At 50.9% G+C, this 15,540-nt stretch overlaps 7 protein-coding genes across 7 annotated transcripts; 5 read left to right on the top strand and 2 right to left on the bottom strand.

Moving 5' to 3' along the window:
- Positions 1-397: 397 nt before the first annotated feature.
- On the top strand, positions 398-1,462 carry N7500_000816 (uncharacterized protein; the record flags this gene model as incomplete). The annotated part of the gene is made up of 1 exon (XM_056671962.1): positions 398-1,462. The coding sequence occupies one exon, from the start codon at positions 398-400 to the stop codon at positions 1,460-1,462; it is 1,065 nt and encodes a 354-aa protein (XP_056537535.1).
- Positions 1,463-1,999: 537 nt separating this feature from the next.
- Positions 2,000-4,223, bottom strand: N7500_000815 (uncharacterized protein; the record flags this gene model as incomplete). The annotated part of the gene is made up of 4 exons (XM_056671961.1): positions 2,000-2,238; positions 2,295-3,203; positions 3,266-3,845; positions 3,909-4,223. The coding sequence occupies 4 exons, from the start codon at positions 4,221-4,223 to the stop codon at positions 2,000-2,002; spliced, it is 2,043 nt and encodes a 680-aa protein (XP_056537534.1).
- A 673-nt stretch (positions 4,224-4,896) lies between these two features.
- Positions 4,897-6,864, top strand: N7500_000814 (Zn(II)2Cys6 transcription factor; the record flags this gene model as incomplete). Its single annotated transcript, XM_056671960.1, has 4 exons — positions 4,897-5,066; positions 5,115-5,936; positions 5,997-6,203; positions 6,270-6,864. 4 exons carry the CDS (start codon positions 4,897-4,899, stop codon positions 6,862-6,864), a joined length of 1,794 nt encoding a protein of 597 aa, XP_056537533.1.
- Positions 6,865-7,923: 1,059 nt separating this feature from the next.
- Positions 7,924-9,441, top strand: N7500_000813 (allantoate permease family MFS transporter; the record flags this gene model as incomplete). The annotated part of the gene is made up of 1 exon (XM_056671959.1): positions 7,924-9,441. One exon carries the CDS (start codon positions 7,924-7,926, stop codon positions 9,439-9,441), a length of 1,518 nt encoding a protein of 505 aa, XP_056537532.1.
- Positions 9,442-10,244: 803 nt separating this feature from the next.
- N7500_000812 (PEX28-32 family peroxisomal membrane protein) lies at positions 10,245-12,064 on the bottom strand (the record flags this gene model as incomplete). Its single annotated transcript, XM_056671958.1, has 2 exons — positions 10,245-10,793; positions 10,847-12,064. Coding segments are annotated over 2 exons (1,767 nt in total), but the record flags the coding sequence as incomplete, so codon positions are not given.
- Positions 12,065-12,534: 470 nt separating this feature from the next.
- N7500_000811 (import motor complex subunit PAM16) lies at positions 12,535-13,002 on the top strand (the record flags this gene model as incomplete). The annotated part of the gene is made up of 2 exons (XM_056671957.1): positions 12,535-12,537; positions 12,598-13,002. 2 exons carry the CDS (start codon positions 12,535-12,537, stop codon positions 13,000-13,002), a joined length of 408 nt encoding a protein of 135 aa, XP_056537530.1.
- Positions 13,003-13,829: 827 nt separating this feature from the next.
- On the top strand, positions 13,830-15,248 carry N7500_000810 (D-arabinose 1-dehydrogenase (NAD(P)(+)) ARA2; the record flags this gene model as incomplete). The annotated part of the gene is made up of 1 exon (XM_056671956.1): positions 13,830-15,248. The coding sequence occupies one exon, from the start codon at positions 13,830-13,832 to the stop codon at positions 15,246-15,248; it is 1,419 nt and encodes a 472-aa protein (XP_056537529.1).
- Positions 15,249-15,540: the final 292 nt, after the last annotated feature.

Raw genomic sequence — 15,540 nt, 5'->3', positions numbered from 1 at the left:
TTGCCTAAGGCACCCCTCTCCTTTAGCGTTGGCGTCTTGTGGTTTCTTCCAATTCTCGGTTAAGGACTCGTCTTACTATCATCTCTAGGCACTCGTTGGCCTCACTTAAACAACAGTCGTTCGTTTATGAGAAACTTCCAAGTCCTTACCTCATATGGAAATTTGTTGATTGCGGATCCGTGACCTGCGACCTAAGTTTAGCATCCCATCTTCCACGAGAGACAAGTCGCAGTTATTTTCGGAATCAGCAGAGACATCAGTCTTGCTACCCAGCTTTCATTGATTACCTAGCAAGAATCCGTCATCTTCTTTGTTCCTCGCGGTCGTTGGGATCGGCGCCTACTCCAGGTGACCCGCATACTGTGGAGAAGCAGCTGATCGAATCTTTACGCCCGCCATGCGAGTTCTACCACAAAGGCTTGGGACAGCCAAGCCGTCATTCCTTTTGTTATTGTTTCTGGTCATTGCCATCGCTGCTCAGGTGTCTGCCGTACCGGCCGACGAGACAACAACGGATACCGATGCAGCTAGGACCACCGACGATCTCTCCACCACTCAAACAACCTCTAGCGTGAGTGAAACCACCACTTCCTCAACGACTTCCACCTCGAAATCCACGAGCACCTCCGAATCTACAGAGACAACAACCATGGATGAAACCACCACATCCATCTCCTCCACGACATCCGAAAGCAGTACAACAACATCATCCGTCTCCACGACAACGAAGTCATCAACATCCTCCTCCTCCTCCACAGCTGACTCCGCCATTGTGACAATACCCCCAATAGCCAACGCTCCTTATATGCAAGAGAGCAATGCACCAGAAGGCACAGTGTTCATCGCCGTTGGCGCTGCGCTAGGGCTAATCGGCTTAACTCTGCTCGCATGGCACGCAATGGTCGCATGGTCTGTAAACCGCTCAGTTCGGCGCGCCGCCGTCATGCACGCCTCAGAATCAAAGCGCCTCCTCCGCGGCAGCAGAAAGAAGCGATCAGTCCCCTACTCCGCCGCCCCAGCGACCGACGTATCCCTTCACAAACTCGGTGCCGCAACTCGCGCAAGCTACAAGCCCAACCGGGTCCCGAGCGCGAACAGTGGTCTTTTCTTCTCGCCTACAGCAGGCGGTCCCACTGCATCGCATGCCAGTCTGCACGCTGCAGGAGGCGCGGGAAATCGTGCCTCCACATACCTGCCTGCTGGATACTACGCTGCTGCCGGTGGCTCCAACCCCGCGCCAAGTGGAGAGCCTCTATACTCGCCCACTGCTGGCCTCTCGTCACCTTCTCTGCCCCCAGCTGGTGTCTACCATGACTCCCATAATCAGCGCCATTCTTATATGGGTGCTTCGACGAGTTCGTTGAATCTGAATCAGGCGCCACAGGGCCGTGCTCCTAGCGCGTATCTTGAGGACCTGTTTGAAAGCCATGTTCCTCACAGCTCTGATTCGGGCCGTCGATAATGCCGCTGGCTTCGCTCTCGGTATGCTGGTCATTATATGAAGGAATGATAGTTGGCGAACTGTTTTTGTTGGATCCATATTGAGATTTCTCCCTCTCTTTCTTTACCATCTGCTGTGCATCTATTTCTCTTGTCCATTTACCTTTCGGGTTTCATTCACCTCGGCGTTTCATAAACCCCTTCATATGAGGCGATCTGCCATTCCATTTTTACTGCGCATTATTATCACTATTACTCCCTTGTCAATACAAATCAGGTTACTCGCAAAGTGATTTAACATGGATATAATTACAACCCTACCAGTATTATGTTACTATCGCAGTCAATATCTATTGCATCATGTAGAAAACATTCATCAAGATTTGTGCTTTATTGAAATTGTAAATCATGAATATCGTTAAGCCCAAACGAAGGGGCCAAAATGGAAGGGGAAAAAACGAAGCCGCCAAGTCGATTCATATCGATAAAACACACCCTGTGCATATGTGCTGAACCATAGGGTGGTGTATCGGGTATCTATAGGTTCAAAGAAAGAGATTTATTCAACACGCTTGTACAGCTTGGCCTTGGAGCCAGCAGACGAAGCACCGGCACAACAGGAAGCAGCAGGCTTCTCCTCGGGGTGGAGAGAAGATTTGTTGAACAACTGAGAGGACTGTGGGACGTCGAGAGCCGGGTTCTTGTTAAAGAAGCCATCAGGCTTCAGCATGATACTGATGCGCTCCATCGGCATGACGGGGAAGTCCTCAATGCGGGGGTTGTGAGTAAGGCCGAAGGCTGAAGCGGTTTGTTAGTTATAGAACACATATCAAGTCGCGGGGAGGAATGCTTACTGTGCCAAAGGACGATATCTTCGTTCTCTGTGTTGTCCTTACGCTGCACCCAAGTCTCGACGCCCTCGGCACGGCGACTTTGGTTGGTAAACTCTCCTGCAGCGTATAGTTCATCATCTTGGTATTTGGTGACCCAAATCGGCTTGGTGGCAAACTCAGCACGGCGGTGGCCGTGAGCATTCGGGCTGACCAGGAGCATTTGGCTGGGAGCTGCCATAAGCTTGTATGCAACAGGCTTATAGGTGATTGGGTTGGTAATGTTGTCGTTGCGGATCTTGAAGACGCGGTGGCGATCCACGCTGGTGTTCGCTGTTCCTGCCGTGCGTATCACTGTAGACTCCGAGGTGTAGCCCACAAGGTAGGGATTCTTCTCGTCTTCGGGCATGGGAACGCTGTCCTCGTAGTAGACAGTGTTCTTAAATCCATCAATAGCGGGGTCAATTCGTAGGGAGAACATGTGCTGGTGGAAGGGAGCCATAACACCAGGGCCAACGTTGGTACCCCAAGGGACAGTCTCGCCATTCTCGTTGTCGAATGGGACGGTGGAAAGAATACCGGTGGCCCGGACTTCCAGTTCGACATTGGCGGCTTGATCAAAGATGTAGTTGAAGATGTACTCATAGTTAGCTACAGTGCAGATCATCTGTAGGACCAACTGGCGGTTGCGCACAACAGTAGCAGCACCGGACCGATAGTTAGTGTGCTTATGCTGCAAGCCGTTATCTTGCTCGTGCATGCAAACCACGTTCTTCATATGCAGTGGATTGCCTTTAGAGTCGTTGCTATAACCATCGAAATACTTGATATGGCCCAGACAGTCGCATCCAAGTGATAGCTGATTGGCATTCATACCAAAACCAGTGTCACCAACATCAAATGCCTGCTTACGGTGGTAGGGGGCTCGTGGATCTATATTCATGTTAGTCAGATCCGATATGAGTTATATGTAATATGGTTTTGATCCCACTTACCTCCATAGGGAACAGTCATCTCCGAAACAGCCAAACGATAGAAGATGTTTCTGTTGTCATATGTAACGTTATAGATGACCAAGCCTTCGCGAGCGTTGAAACCGACTCTGAAGCGCCACTTCTGCCAGTAAACAGAGTTGCCATCCACCGAATAAGAAGGACCCTCTGGCTGTTGTACAATGTAGGGCTTGAGGTCGGTACGAAGGGGTTCATCCAAAAGGTCGTGGGCATACTGGACTGTCTTGACAGGCTTCCAAGGCTGGGTAGAGGTAGTCTCGAAATCAGCACCGCCCGGCAGGTAGTCCATACGGACCAACTCATGAGTGAGGCCGTCGAACACCGGTGAGAATTTGCAAGGGAGCGAGTAGTGATTGTTCTGGGGGTGGTCTACTTCGACCATGTACATAAAGCATTGGAAAAGCCGTCGGTCCTCGTTGTCACTGTCTGTGCCGTACATCCAAGGGTCGTTGCAAACAGTGACGCCAGCGGGCAGTTGCAATTTCTTGATCTCGGCTAGCACGGCGGGGTGTTTCATGCACATCGCTTCGATACCGGCAATTTCATCGATATCAATGGGACCCTATAGAGCAGAACTGTTAGTTGACCCCTTTGCTTTCTCTGGGCGAGGGAGGGCTCTGCTCACCTGAACCTCCTTGGGAAGTTCCTTGGCGTAGATAACGGTGCGCTTGTCAGCATTGAGGAGAGCCTTATAGAATGCACCAGTATCTAGACGGTGGAAGAGCACATAGAGCACACGGGCTGGTGGTGGGGGCAATGGCCGCCGTAGGCGCTCTGCTTCAATGTATGCGATAACATCCTTCTTGATAGGTTCGTTGACATCAATGCGCTTGTAGCGCAGGGAGACGCCCGGGAAGGTCGCCTCAAGGATGCGTACGGCGAGCTTAATCTCCTCCGGTCTGATTGGGTCGAATGGGTGAGGCCCGTAGTTCGTCACCATTTTGGCAGTACGGGAGTGCACTTCTGAAGTAGAGATATGAGGCAGTTGTGGGAGATATGGGAGAGAAGATGTCACAAGAGCTCACGGATAAGTGAGAAAAGTAAGAGGTGTGATGACGAGAAGATCAGACGCAATGCCTGCACTTAAGTATCTCGTCGCAATCTGGGGGAATCTTATCGGGTTACATAAGGTCTGGCTGTACCTGCCTGATTAGGAAACAACCCAGGGCAAGTGGAGTGTAGGGGCAGAGGGGTCTTGGCACTGAACGATTGGAGCAAAACGGGTTCAACACGGATGTACGAAGGAAGACTTATAGCGAAAGAACTCGCTCGGCTTACTCGGGGTACATTTCTAACCTATATTAGTGACCCGAACTGGTACTAGGTATATTATACCCTGTTGTCTGTCGAGACGGCGTGAGAGGAGGGCATTTAAAGTTCAAAATCACATGACCTTTAATCCACAATCACCATGTCACGTGAGTATGGGGTCGGCGCGGAATTGTCCCAATTTGGGTTAGTTTATTCTGCTATCGATAACCCTCCGAGAAATTGTGCGGGCCAATGCCCGCTACAGCGCATGCTTGTCTGAATTTGTCCAATATCTGCGATAAGCATGCCGTCACTAGTACCTGTTAGAGAATCTCCGTACTATCTAGGCGCTCCTTGACATTATGAATGCCTTTCCTCTGAATGGCTCACCGCAGTCGTCATCTATCACATCTGGCCAGCCCACTTCCGTCCCGAAGAAGGGTAGGACACGGCAATCTGGCACGGCATGGACTCGATCAGGATGCATAACCTGCAAAAAAAGACGCAAGGCCTGCGATAAGACCAAACCAAGGTGCGTGCGAGAATTTGGCTTTGAATTTTCATGACTAATTTTGATCAGTTGTAACAATTGTCTTAAGCAAGGTCGTACGTGCGAGGGCTACGGCTCTATATGGGCAGAGCCGCTAGTTCCATCGGCGCAGGTATTCTCGCAGAGGGAGAGTCCAAAGCGTCGACGGCTTAGTGCGTCCTCGACATCTCAATTACCTTCGCCTGCGCCGTCCCCGTCCCCGTCCTCGGATGCATGCCTCGAAACTAATGTATCTCCTGGGCCGCGGACTTCCCTGAGCTGGCCTGGTCCATCTTCTCCTTGGGGATATGCATCATTTCAGGCAGCTACCAGTCCGGCTCAGGATGCGGAAGAATTCAAATCTAGCCAGGATATTGGTGATTCGCATGGCTCTGTCGCGGTGATCCCACAGCCTCAGGGATATATCAGTCATCTCTCAACACATGAGACTCACTACCTCCAATATCACATGGAGCAGGGATCTCGGCTGCTAGCAAATCTAGAAAGCGATGATAATCCCCTTCGGTCGATGTTGATCCCGAGGGCAATGTTGTCACCCCTGCTGATGAAGGCTGTATGTGCCGTCTCCGCTCTCCATCTAGCAAATCGCTCCCACGGCTTTGGAGCACATACTGCTGCAGTCAAATACTATAGTGGAACGCTCAGCGGACTCCGCACAGCACTAGGCAAGTGCTCCACGGAGGTATTTCCTGACGATGCCATGCTAGCAGTCGGTCTACTATGCAAATATGAGATCGTGCGTGGTAGCGTTAAGCAATGGGTTGTTCATCTCAACGCATTGCAACGTTTGATTGTTTCACGCGGTGGATTCGCTTCAATGGATCGAGATGCAGCCGAGTTCCTGCGTGGACTGTATGTGTGACAACCTGCGACATACATTGTCGAACGCTAACATAAGATGTCATCATCTAGATTCGTGTATGCCTATAACATGGCCCGGATCAGCAACCGCAAGTGTATCACTTCTACGGATTTCCTTGTCGACAGTAACATCGGCATCCCGAAGTTGGACATATATATTGGATACACAGAGGAGATTCTCAAATTATGTGCACGCATTGCAGAACTGCCTTCTCTCCAGGCTGATACGTTGGCTCTTCGACTCAGCGTTGCTTCCATGTATGTCTCTCTCCGTGATTACCCAAGATAGTCCATCCGAGCCCCCGCACTAACACCCCATCTCAGAAATGATTCACTCCTCACCTGGTCTCCCACTTCAACGCCCTGTATAATTCCCCAAGGGACATCAATAGCAACCCTAACCCGGCTTCAACTGGTAGCAGAATGTTTCCGCGACGCAGGGTTCATCTATCTTCATTCAATCATGGAGCGCATCAGCAGAACCCGTTCGGATGTCTCTTCTGCCACTCACACTGGTACCATGGTCAATACTCGACCAGAGGAGACCCAACCTCTCTCGGAGGGAGATTGGGTTCCTCTCATCTCCACGCCCAAGACTCTCGCCGTCTACCGCTGTCTTTCCCGGATTGAGGATTTCCCGCTGGGTGACCATTGCGAGTATTCGGCGCTCACGTTCCCGCTCTTTATATCGGGGTGTGAGAGTGATAATCTAGCGGACAGAGAGGTTGTGCTTCGTTTCTTGAGCAAGCTACAGGATAATTTCGGGATTGGGAATGTAAAACGTGCCAAGGAGTTATTGGGTATTTTGTGGGGGAGACAAGATGCTGATTTCGATGCTCGGTTTATTGAGATGGGTCAGAAAAATGTACATTGGTTAGATCTTGTAGAGGAGTTGGGGTGGGAATTGATTCTTGCATAGATAGGGGCCTGGACTACCGGATAGAAGGTTGAATCCTTGTAAGAATGACCCGAACATCGGTTTTGTGTGCATATTCTTAGAAATCATGACTGACGATCACAGCCTTTATGCCACAATTCCGTCACACCGCTTAGATTTTGACACCTGTAGACCCCCGGTTCATATTCTGCCGGCAAGCTAGGTCTCCATCAATCAAAAGTTCGAGTCACCGGGCGGTATGCTCTCTCAGAAGGCGGTCCAAATGAGGCAAACCATTTGTGTAGGTATCTTTTGTATGGTAACTCCATATTAAAGGTACATAGATGACATGAGCCATTGTCTCGAACTCGGAGTAAACTCGGTGTCATTCAGGGAAAATAAAGTTCTAATGCACGTTGAGTTTAATCTACTCCAGATCAAGGCTAAATATGGACATCGCATAGTGTCGAGAGCTCCAGGTGAGTATGTAAAAAAATGCTATGGCGGTCTGAACCAACGATAATACTAAAGTGATTCAAGATAGGTATCATGGTCATATGTACCTTACATCTAGAAAGATCAAAATCTGACTAATTGCCATCTGGTAAGAATTTGCTTCCGGGCCCGCCCGGCAAACTCCCCGGACCCGAATCTTCGTTAGGACTTGGCAGAGTCCCCGAGACCGGGGGTCGGAAAACCATTAACCATGTCCGGACCTAGCTAATCTACTCCGGACCTTCAGGGTAGGCTTGGTTATTAAGGTACTACTTTTTCCCTGCTTTTTTAGTGTGTAACTACTTCTACATGTTGGAACTTTAGCTTGATAAGACACTACATCTATAGATAATATATTCTCTACATAACATCACCAATCAGACTGCTTGGGATAAATCTCCTCGCTTGAAAAATCCTTGAGTCCTGACTCCACTAGGACCCAGATAATGACTATAGGCCGGCAAATCGCCACTGGGCAATAATATTGTGACAGCCAGGAGCGATGGCGTGCTTGCCTGTGAATATTGGCAAGCTCCATAAGCACCCTCTACTTAACCAACGGGTTCTCCTATCTTGAACCGCGACATCTCACTACACAACCTCAAGATGACCGTTCAAACATCTCCGGTCGAGAGCATCTCGGCCGATAACGAGAAGAAACCCTCATATTCTCAGGCTACAGGCGATGGCGCACTGCAATTACTCGAAGCCGGCTCGCCAAGCGTTCTCGATCCTGCAGCGTCGAGACGACTATTGCGCAAAATCGATTTGTATATCATGCCCCTGATCTGCATCGTATACTTCCTACAGTATCTCGACAAAATCGCCGTCAGTTATGCCAGTGTTACAGGGCTGCGCGAGTCTACACACCTGCACGGCAACCAATTCAACTGGGTGTCGAGTATCTTCTTTTTCGGTCAGCTTGCGCTCGCCTTCCCCACAATGCGCTTGATGCAATCATTCCCACTCGCCAAATACGTCTCCGTCAACGTCACAGTCTGGGGCACCATCCTGGCCTGCATGGCCGCCTGCAAGTCCTTCGCCTCTTTGATGGTCTGCCGCGCACTTCTGGGTGCCGCCGAAGCCGCCATCATCCCCGCCTGGGTCGTCTTCACCTCACAGTGGTACCGAAAGGAAGAACAGGCTTTCCGCGTCGGATTGTGGTTCTCCATGTGTGGATTTGCGCAGATGTTCGGCGGCTACGTCGCGTACGGCGTAGCAACCCACATCGGTGGAGACCCTAGTGCCTCTCTGCGAGGTTGGCAGGTTATTTTCCTGATTCTGGGTCTGTTGACCGTGGTGGTTGGCATTACCTTCTTCTTCTGCTTGCCTGATTCCCCTTTAACAGCGGGATTTTTGACCACGGAAGAAAAGGCAATGCACGCGGAGCGCCTTCGTGGTAACGGACAGGGCATCGGAAGCAATGTCTTCAAGAAAGAGCAGGTCTACGAAGCCCTTACCGACCCGCACACCTGGCTCTACGCTTTCTGGGTCATGGCGGCCAATGTACCAAACTCCACTGCAACGAGTTTCGGAAACATCATGGTAACGGGCATGGGATACACGAAAACAGAAAGTCTTTTGCTTGTCACCCCAATGGGTGCTTATGAGGTCGTGGTGCTGATCGGCCTAACCTATCTGGCCATGAAGACCCAGCGCCGACTCTTCTGGTGCATCGTTGGCCATATTCTGGCTATTGTCGGTGCGATTTTGATGGCAACCACCAACAAGGTCCCTGCCCTGATCGGATACTATCTCACCGGAGGTATTCCTCTCGGCTGGACGACGATTCTTGGTCTCACCAGTACCAATGTGGCCGGATCAACCAAGAAGATCACCGTGTCCTGCATCCAGACTATCGCCTACACTGTTGGCAACATTATCTCGCCACAGACCTTCCAGGCTAAAGATGCCCCTGGGTATCTGCCCGCCAAGATCTCTATCTGCGTGCTGTATTTCGTCGTCACGCTGGATCTGTGCCTTATCTGGTGGGTGTCGCAGCGGGAGAATAACCGACGTGACCGGGAGAAGGAGGCATTGGGTGATGCGTACGTTGTTCCAGAAAACAGTGCGTTTTTGGACTTGACGGACCGGCAGAACCCGGAATTCCGTTATGTGATATGAAGATGTGGTTTGTGCTTTGCGAATTGTAAATACATCCGGGACATACCCCGTAGGATTCTTGGGAAATCCCCAAGAATCGAACATACATAATACTATTTCAACACTGTATTTTTATCACATTTCCTTTCCTCGGGCTGAATAAGGTCTCCAATAAGTCTCCACTCCGTAGGTCCTACTAGAAAGTAAGTATGAGCTCAAAAATCAAAATCAATGAAAGATGGAAAAAAGACCAGTTACTGTATTCGGCAGGGGTTCATGTACTTTTGACAACAGCGACGCACCTTGGCTTTCTTATCTTTCAACACTGTGACAATGCAGTCAATGCTGGACTACCTCTTTGCTCAGCTTCACTTTGATCCACAGGGGCATTAGATCTCTCTATATCAAAATGTCCTCCGAGATGAACTGTCCCTGCATTCACTTTCTAAATATAGAACGATGTGGTGGATTTGCCATCATGAACTCATGAGCATAGCCAAGGAGCGGCCAAACTTAGTCGGCGCTAGACACATCAACTATGTTCTTGCTTGTTTGTGTTGTCTTGAGATCCTACTTAGGAGATCAAGCTACTCTGTCGAGGGAATACAACTTGTGGTGTAGGTTGGATACTATATGTATGAAATAGGATGACGAGGAGCGAGGTGTCTTTTATGTCGGGAGCATTGAAGGCAGGTTACATGACGGAGTATGCAAAATCGGGAAAGAAATTCACAGGTCTTTGTACACTACAAATAATAAGGATATATAAGCCGCCTTGGGTAGCAAGCGGAATTTGAGGATTGCATACATGAACGTAGAACGTATCAACTCAGTCCCATATTCACCTCATCGCTAAGTCCCCATTCCCTTTCCGCCCTTTCAGTCCCACCCGCAGCTCGAGTGGACCACCGGTCGAGATGATCTTGCGAGTTTGCTATCTCCTTCTCCCGCAAACTGGCGCTGTCACTAGTTGCTACGCTTCCTTCGCGGGCATGGGACGGTCTGCGGGAATTCTTGATGCTGATGGGTCGCGAGGCATCTGCTCTATCGGCTGCGCCGGAGGCGTTTGAGCCTGTCGTACGTCCACTATCAGCGGGCCCACCGCGGGTCTGGTCTTTTTCCTTGGTACCGCTGAACCAGCGCCGACGATGGGACTTGGAGGAGGTGGATGCCGCGATGCTTTGTGCGTCGGCGTCATCGTCGTTCTGCTGTTCTTTCTCCTTTTCGAGAGCCTGCGTGAGCCCGGAAATGGTTTCTTCCGAAACGTTCTGGGTTCCGGAGGGTGAGGGCTCCGCTAATTCAGCGTCACGGTACCACTTGCGTCGACGGGTATAGCGATCCCATCCGTCCTGTCCGCGGCGACCGTCATTCCACTAGGGTTGGTTAGAAGATAATACATCAAAGTCAGTAAGGACAAATCACCAACCTTGTTATCATAGTAGATCCATCCTTCGCCGGTTGAGCCCTTCGAGTCCGATTTTCCATTGAAGTTGTCCGCTCCTTCGATACGCCACTCACTTCCCTCCACCCAGCGCCATTTGGCATCTCCTGTTTGAACATCTGGTAACTCGAAAGAATCTTTGGGGTTCACTGGGTTCATGTGCTCGTCTGTCCAGGCGGGACGTTCTGCCGGGAACAACGAGTAAGTCCACCCGATACCTAACCAGCGGCGCTGATTCTCATAGACAACAAACGTGAATCGCACACCTGCGTTGTCTCCGCGCCGCCGAGTTGAAATGTTCAGGCCTTGCTTTTGACCCTGGGCCTGGGCCGGGGCCTTTTGTGAGCTGCTCGGGGTATCGGCGACGGAGAGTCCCGTGGCTGCGGCACAGAGCCGACGCACGGCTCGAGACCGCCACAGAATGACACGTGAGACCCTGGCGGGCCGGGAGTGGTAAGTCAAAATGATAGTGCCGACGGCCATGACGATGCGGCGCGTGGTAAGTATGTAGAATGGAGGTAGAGTCAGGCCGATCCACACAGGAGTGACTAAGAGTATGCGAATGAACAGAGCTGTCAGAGCGGGTCTGGTAGTCGCCGATGTAGGAGTGCGCTGGGTGGATAGGAAGTCGGTGAGGTCGAGTAGAGGCTCTAGGAGGATATTGCATCTGGTTGTGAAGATGCGAAGGGTTTCAACTATTTCATCAAGACTCTTTTGATGACGTAGGGAGCTATCTGGGGCAACTTTGGTCTTGTGCTTTTCGCCTGTTGATATAGTTGATGACAGAGGCGAGTAACGACGTCCATACATGCCGAGGATCAACGCGATTACGACCAAGATCGGTCCTGCCCGAAGAATGATGGCATCGCTATACAGCACGATAGTCCAAAAGGTAGCTACCAGCAGGAAGCTCTGCCATGGGTCTCCAGATGTCCATGTTAGGAGACCTGCGAGTTTGTTTAGAGGTAGTAGGAAGGGGTGCGAGTAGGCTAGAGCGCGAGTGATGGCCGGGGGCGTGGCCACTAGAAGAGGTGACTTGCGATGCACGATGACACTGGAGCGCTGGCGCGAGGTTAAAGCCGAGCCAGTAATCGTGGTTGGGGAAAAGGCAGCGACCGTCGGAGGTTGAAAGTCCGACTGGCCTTGATCTTGTACGTTCGATGAGGGTGCCATGGAGTCTATCCACGGAAGGTTGTCTGTCTTTCTATCAGTGATGTTCCAGGAGAAGTATCATCAGATGACATACCTAAAGCTGCCATCCAATTACGGACATGTCATAGAGAAGACAATCAACTCATCCCCCGGGATGAGTGTATGCGGAATTTATATCGTTCGTTATGTTTCGGTTCAAGAAGATCTGCGGGGAGATCGAAGTTGTGGGCATGTGACTCTCGGTATATAGTGAAGGGTTTGGATATTCTCTGTTTTATTGTTTTACTACTTGGATATTTTTTTTAAAGAAAAAGATCACTATATAGACGGAATAGTAATGAATACCTATGTCTAAAATCTTAAATTGGAATGACCTTGATACCTGTGTTGTATACTACTGTTCTCTATACTTGTGCCTGGAGCTGCCGACGCTAAAACCCGCAGCCGAAATTTTCCCCTTCTCTTCTTTCTTCCTCCAACCTATAACATATCGTGATCGCCTTCTTCACGGCACCTCCTCAATGGTATGTTTATCAATCTCTCCATTATTCCCATTTCCAAAATCAAAACTAATAATCTGTTAGGCTCATCGCATTGTCTCTCAAGTCGTCGTGACCGGAGCCCGGGTCTTCGGCCGCGCCTTCGCCGAAGCCTACAAGCAAGCCCAAGCGTCCGGCAAATATGCTGGCCAGCAAAAGGCAGCTGGAAAGTCCACTTCCACATCGAGTGTAACCGTCGAGGAAGCCTGCAAAATCCTGAACGTCAAGCCCCCGGCCTCAGGCGAACACGACCTCGAACACGTTATGGGCCGATTCAAGAAACTGTTCGACACCAACAACCCCGAAAAAGGCGGCAGTTTCTATTTGCAGAGCAAGATTCTGCGTGCACGCGAGCGCCTGGAAATGGAGTTCCGCGAGATCGAGCGCAAGTCTGCGATCGACAAGGAATTAAAGGAAGGCTGGAACCCCAAGGTCTACAAGGATAAATGAATTCGACAATAAGTGCGGTTCTCCGGCTTTTCAGGCCCTCCGGTTTTCCTACGAGCACATCTACGCTTCCTGCGACAGAAGCCTCCAACTCCGGCTTCTTTGTTTTCGATCTGCTCGTCTTTCTTGTTTTGGCATAGCATGGCGTTTGGGTTGTTGGAGAAAGACGCCTTGATTTTCTAGACTGGGGTCTTTCTCTCTGATATTTTTAGATGGCCCTTGAATCTTCCCTTGGGTACCATCTCCCGTCGGAAGTGGAAGTTGTTGCCTCCATCTCCGACTTTCTCATCGACCTTTCGGTTGTGTATATCATCTGTGATGCGCGTTTGACCCCCTTCTCCACTCTCACCCGGAAAGGATTCATGTACAATAGCTATATACTTGCATTAACTTGTGTAATGTCCGATCTAGACTTATTTACTGTGTCTTCTTCGCAGGACCATCGTATATATATACATGGAGTTGCCGGAACTCGCTGACTTTTTTTTTTCGGTTTTTTGCCACCGCCGCTTTGCCAGGAACATCACGTCCCTATGTCCCTATAACCTGCAAGGTTCTATCAATCGGCCATTCAACGCCAATCATTCAAGGATTCACCGAAATGTAACACAAAGCCGATCAGATTGTGGCCACATGTCCCGATCTGGGCACAATCCCCCGCCATGGCGCAATCCGGAGCGGAGCCCGGGGGTTCTTTTTTTTTCTCGGAGAAATTATAGGAACAGCATATACCATTTGAAAAGACCTTACCAATTCCCCAATCCATAAGAAATACGCACATACCCATAGCCGACTCTTTCGGCATTGACAATATTGACCTCCAAACCACCATGCGCCCCTCCACCCCACTGTCCGCGGCCCTGCCACCGCTGATAATGGGCACTGCAACCTTCAATTCTCAATATAACACCGACCCATACGCCCTTCCAACAACAGAACTCGTACAGCGAGCACTTTCACGCGGCATCCGCGCCTTCGACACATCCCCCTACTACGGCCCCGCAGAAGAGCTCCTCGGCCGCGCCCTCGCAACAGAAACCGTGCGAACCAAATTTCCACGGGAGGCATACCACCTCCTCACGAAAGTCGGGCGTGTAGCCGGCTCATCATTCGACTACTCGCCACAATGGATCAGACATAGTGTGCAGCGTAGTCTGCAACGCCTACACACAGACTACCTGGACGTAGTGTACTGCCACGACGTGGAATTCGTGACTGTAGCAGAAGTGGTCACGGCCGTGCGGGAGCTGCGTCGTCTGCGCGATGAAGAGGGCATACTACGCTACGTTGGTATCTCGGGATATCCTGTCGACGTGCTCAGCGATCTGGCAGAGACGGTCCTCCGCGAGACGGGCGAGCCGCTCGATATCGTCATGTCGTATGCCAACTTTACTTTGCAGAACACGCGACTGCACTCGCACGCCTTGCCCAGACTGATCGCAGCGGGCGTTGATGTTGTTCCTAACGCTTCGCCGCTGGGCATGGGATTGCTTCGTCGTGACGGCGTGCCGATTGGCTCGATGGGTGATTTCCATCCCGCTCCTAATGCACTGCGGAGTGCTATTCGTGATGCTGCAGATTGTGCTTCGCAGCACGGAGAGAAGCTTGAGGTTGTTGCGATTCGGTTTGCGCTGGAGGCGTGGCTGCGTGTTGGTGCGCGGGCTGGCGGTCTCGGTGCGCCGCTTGCTCGTGCTCCGGATGCTGATCCTGGGTTCTTGTCTGTGGCTAGTATGGGCACGGGGAGAAGGCTTGGTGTCAGCGTGATGGGCGTTAGTAATATCGCTGAGCTGGATGAGACTTTGCGCGTGTGGCACAGTATCGTTGATGGATTGGAGAATTGGAATGAGGATGACGACGCTTCGTATCTCGATACTGAGTTGAAATCAGCTGGACCGTCGACTCCTAGCTTGGGTGTTCCGATGGGCGATGATTCCGCATCATCGAATATCCTCACGCCCCAGGAGGGCCTTATCACAGATCGTGCCTGGTCTCATACGCGTGGCCTTCATATCTTGCAGTTGGCACGAGAGATTCGGGACATCCTAGGTACAGCGTGGGTTGATTATGTCTGGGCCAGTCCGTCACCAGACTTTGTGAATTCGTTATCCGAGGAGCATGTTGCCGCTTTGCAGAGGATCGAGGCCGAGGAGAGAACAGGACGGAAGCCTCATCTCACTATATCTGATACAGCCATCGAGGAAAATCCTATGCTGACACCACCATCAGATGTGGAAAAGCAGCTTGCATAGGATTAAAATAGGACTTCATGAGTGTATCGAAACATATAGCCCTGGCATCGAGTGTTTTCTCATACTCCCTAGGTGTATTTTCTGGGATTTGGGTTAGACAAAGAGTTCCGGGCAGGAACCCAGTAACCCTGGGACTTGGCAGCACGTGGAGATGGGCTCACCTTCCATAGAAAGGCAAGTGCGGCTTGTAGTCCCAAGCCCGGTAGCTCCTGGTGTCCAATCCTCTCCCAGATGTCGCATATAGCGCTCTCTGGGTGAGAAAGGAGGCATGGGATGAAGAGGCATAAGGGAA

Source organism: Penicillium coprophilum (genome assembly GCF_028826855.1).
Source record: "Penicillium coprophilum strain IBT 35676 chromosome Unknown utg000001l_segment0_segment0, whole genome shotgun sequence".
Lineage (NCBI taxonomy): Eukaryota > Fungi > Ascomycota > Eurotiomycetes > Eurotiales > Aspergillaceae > Penicillium > Penicillium coprophilum.
The sequence above is the reverse complement of the archived record's forward strand: the minus strand, read 5'-3'. Positions and strand labels throughout refer to the sequence as shown.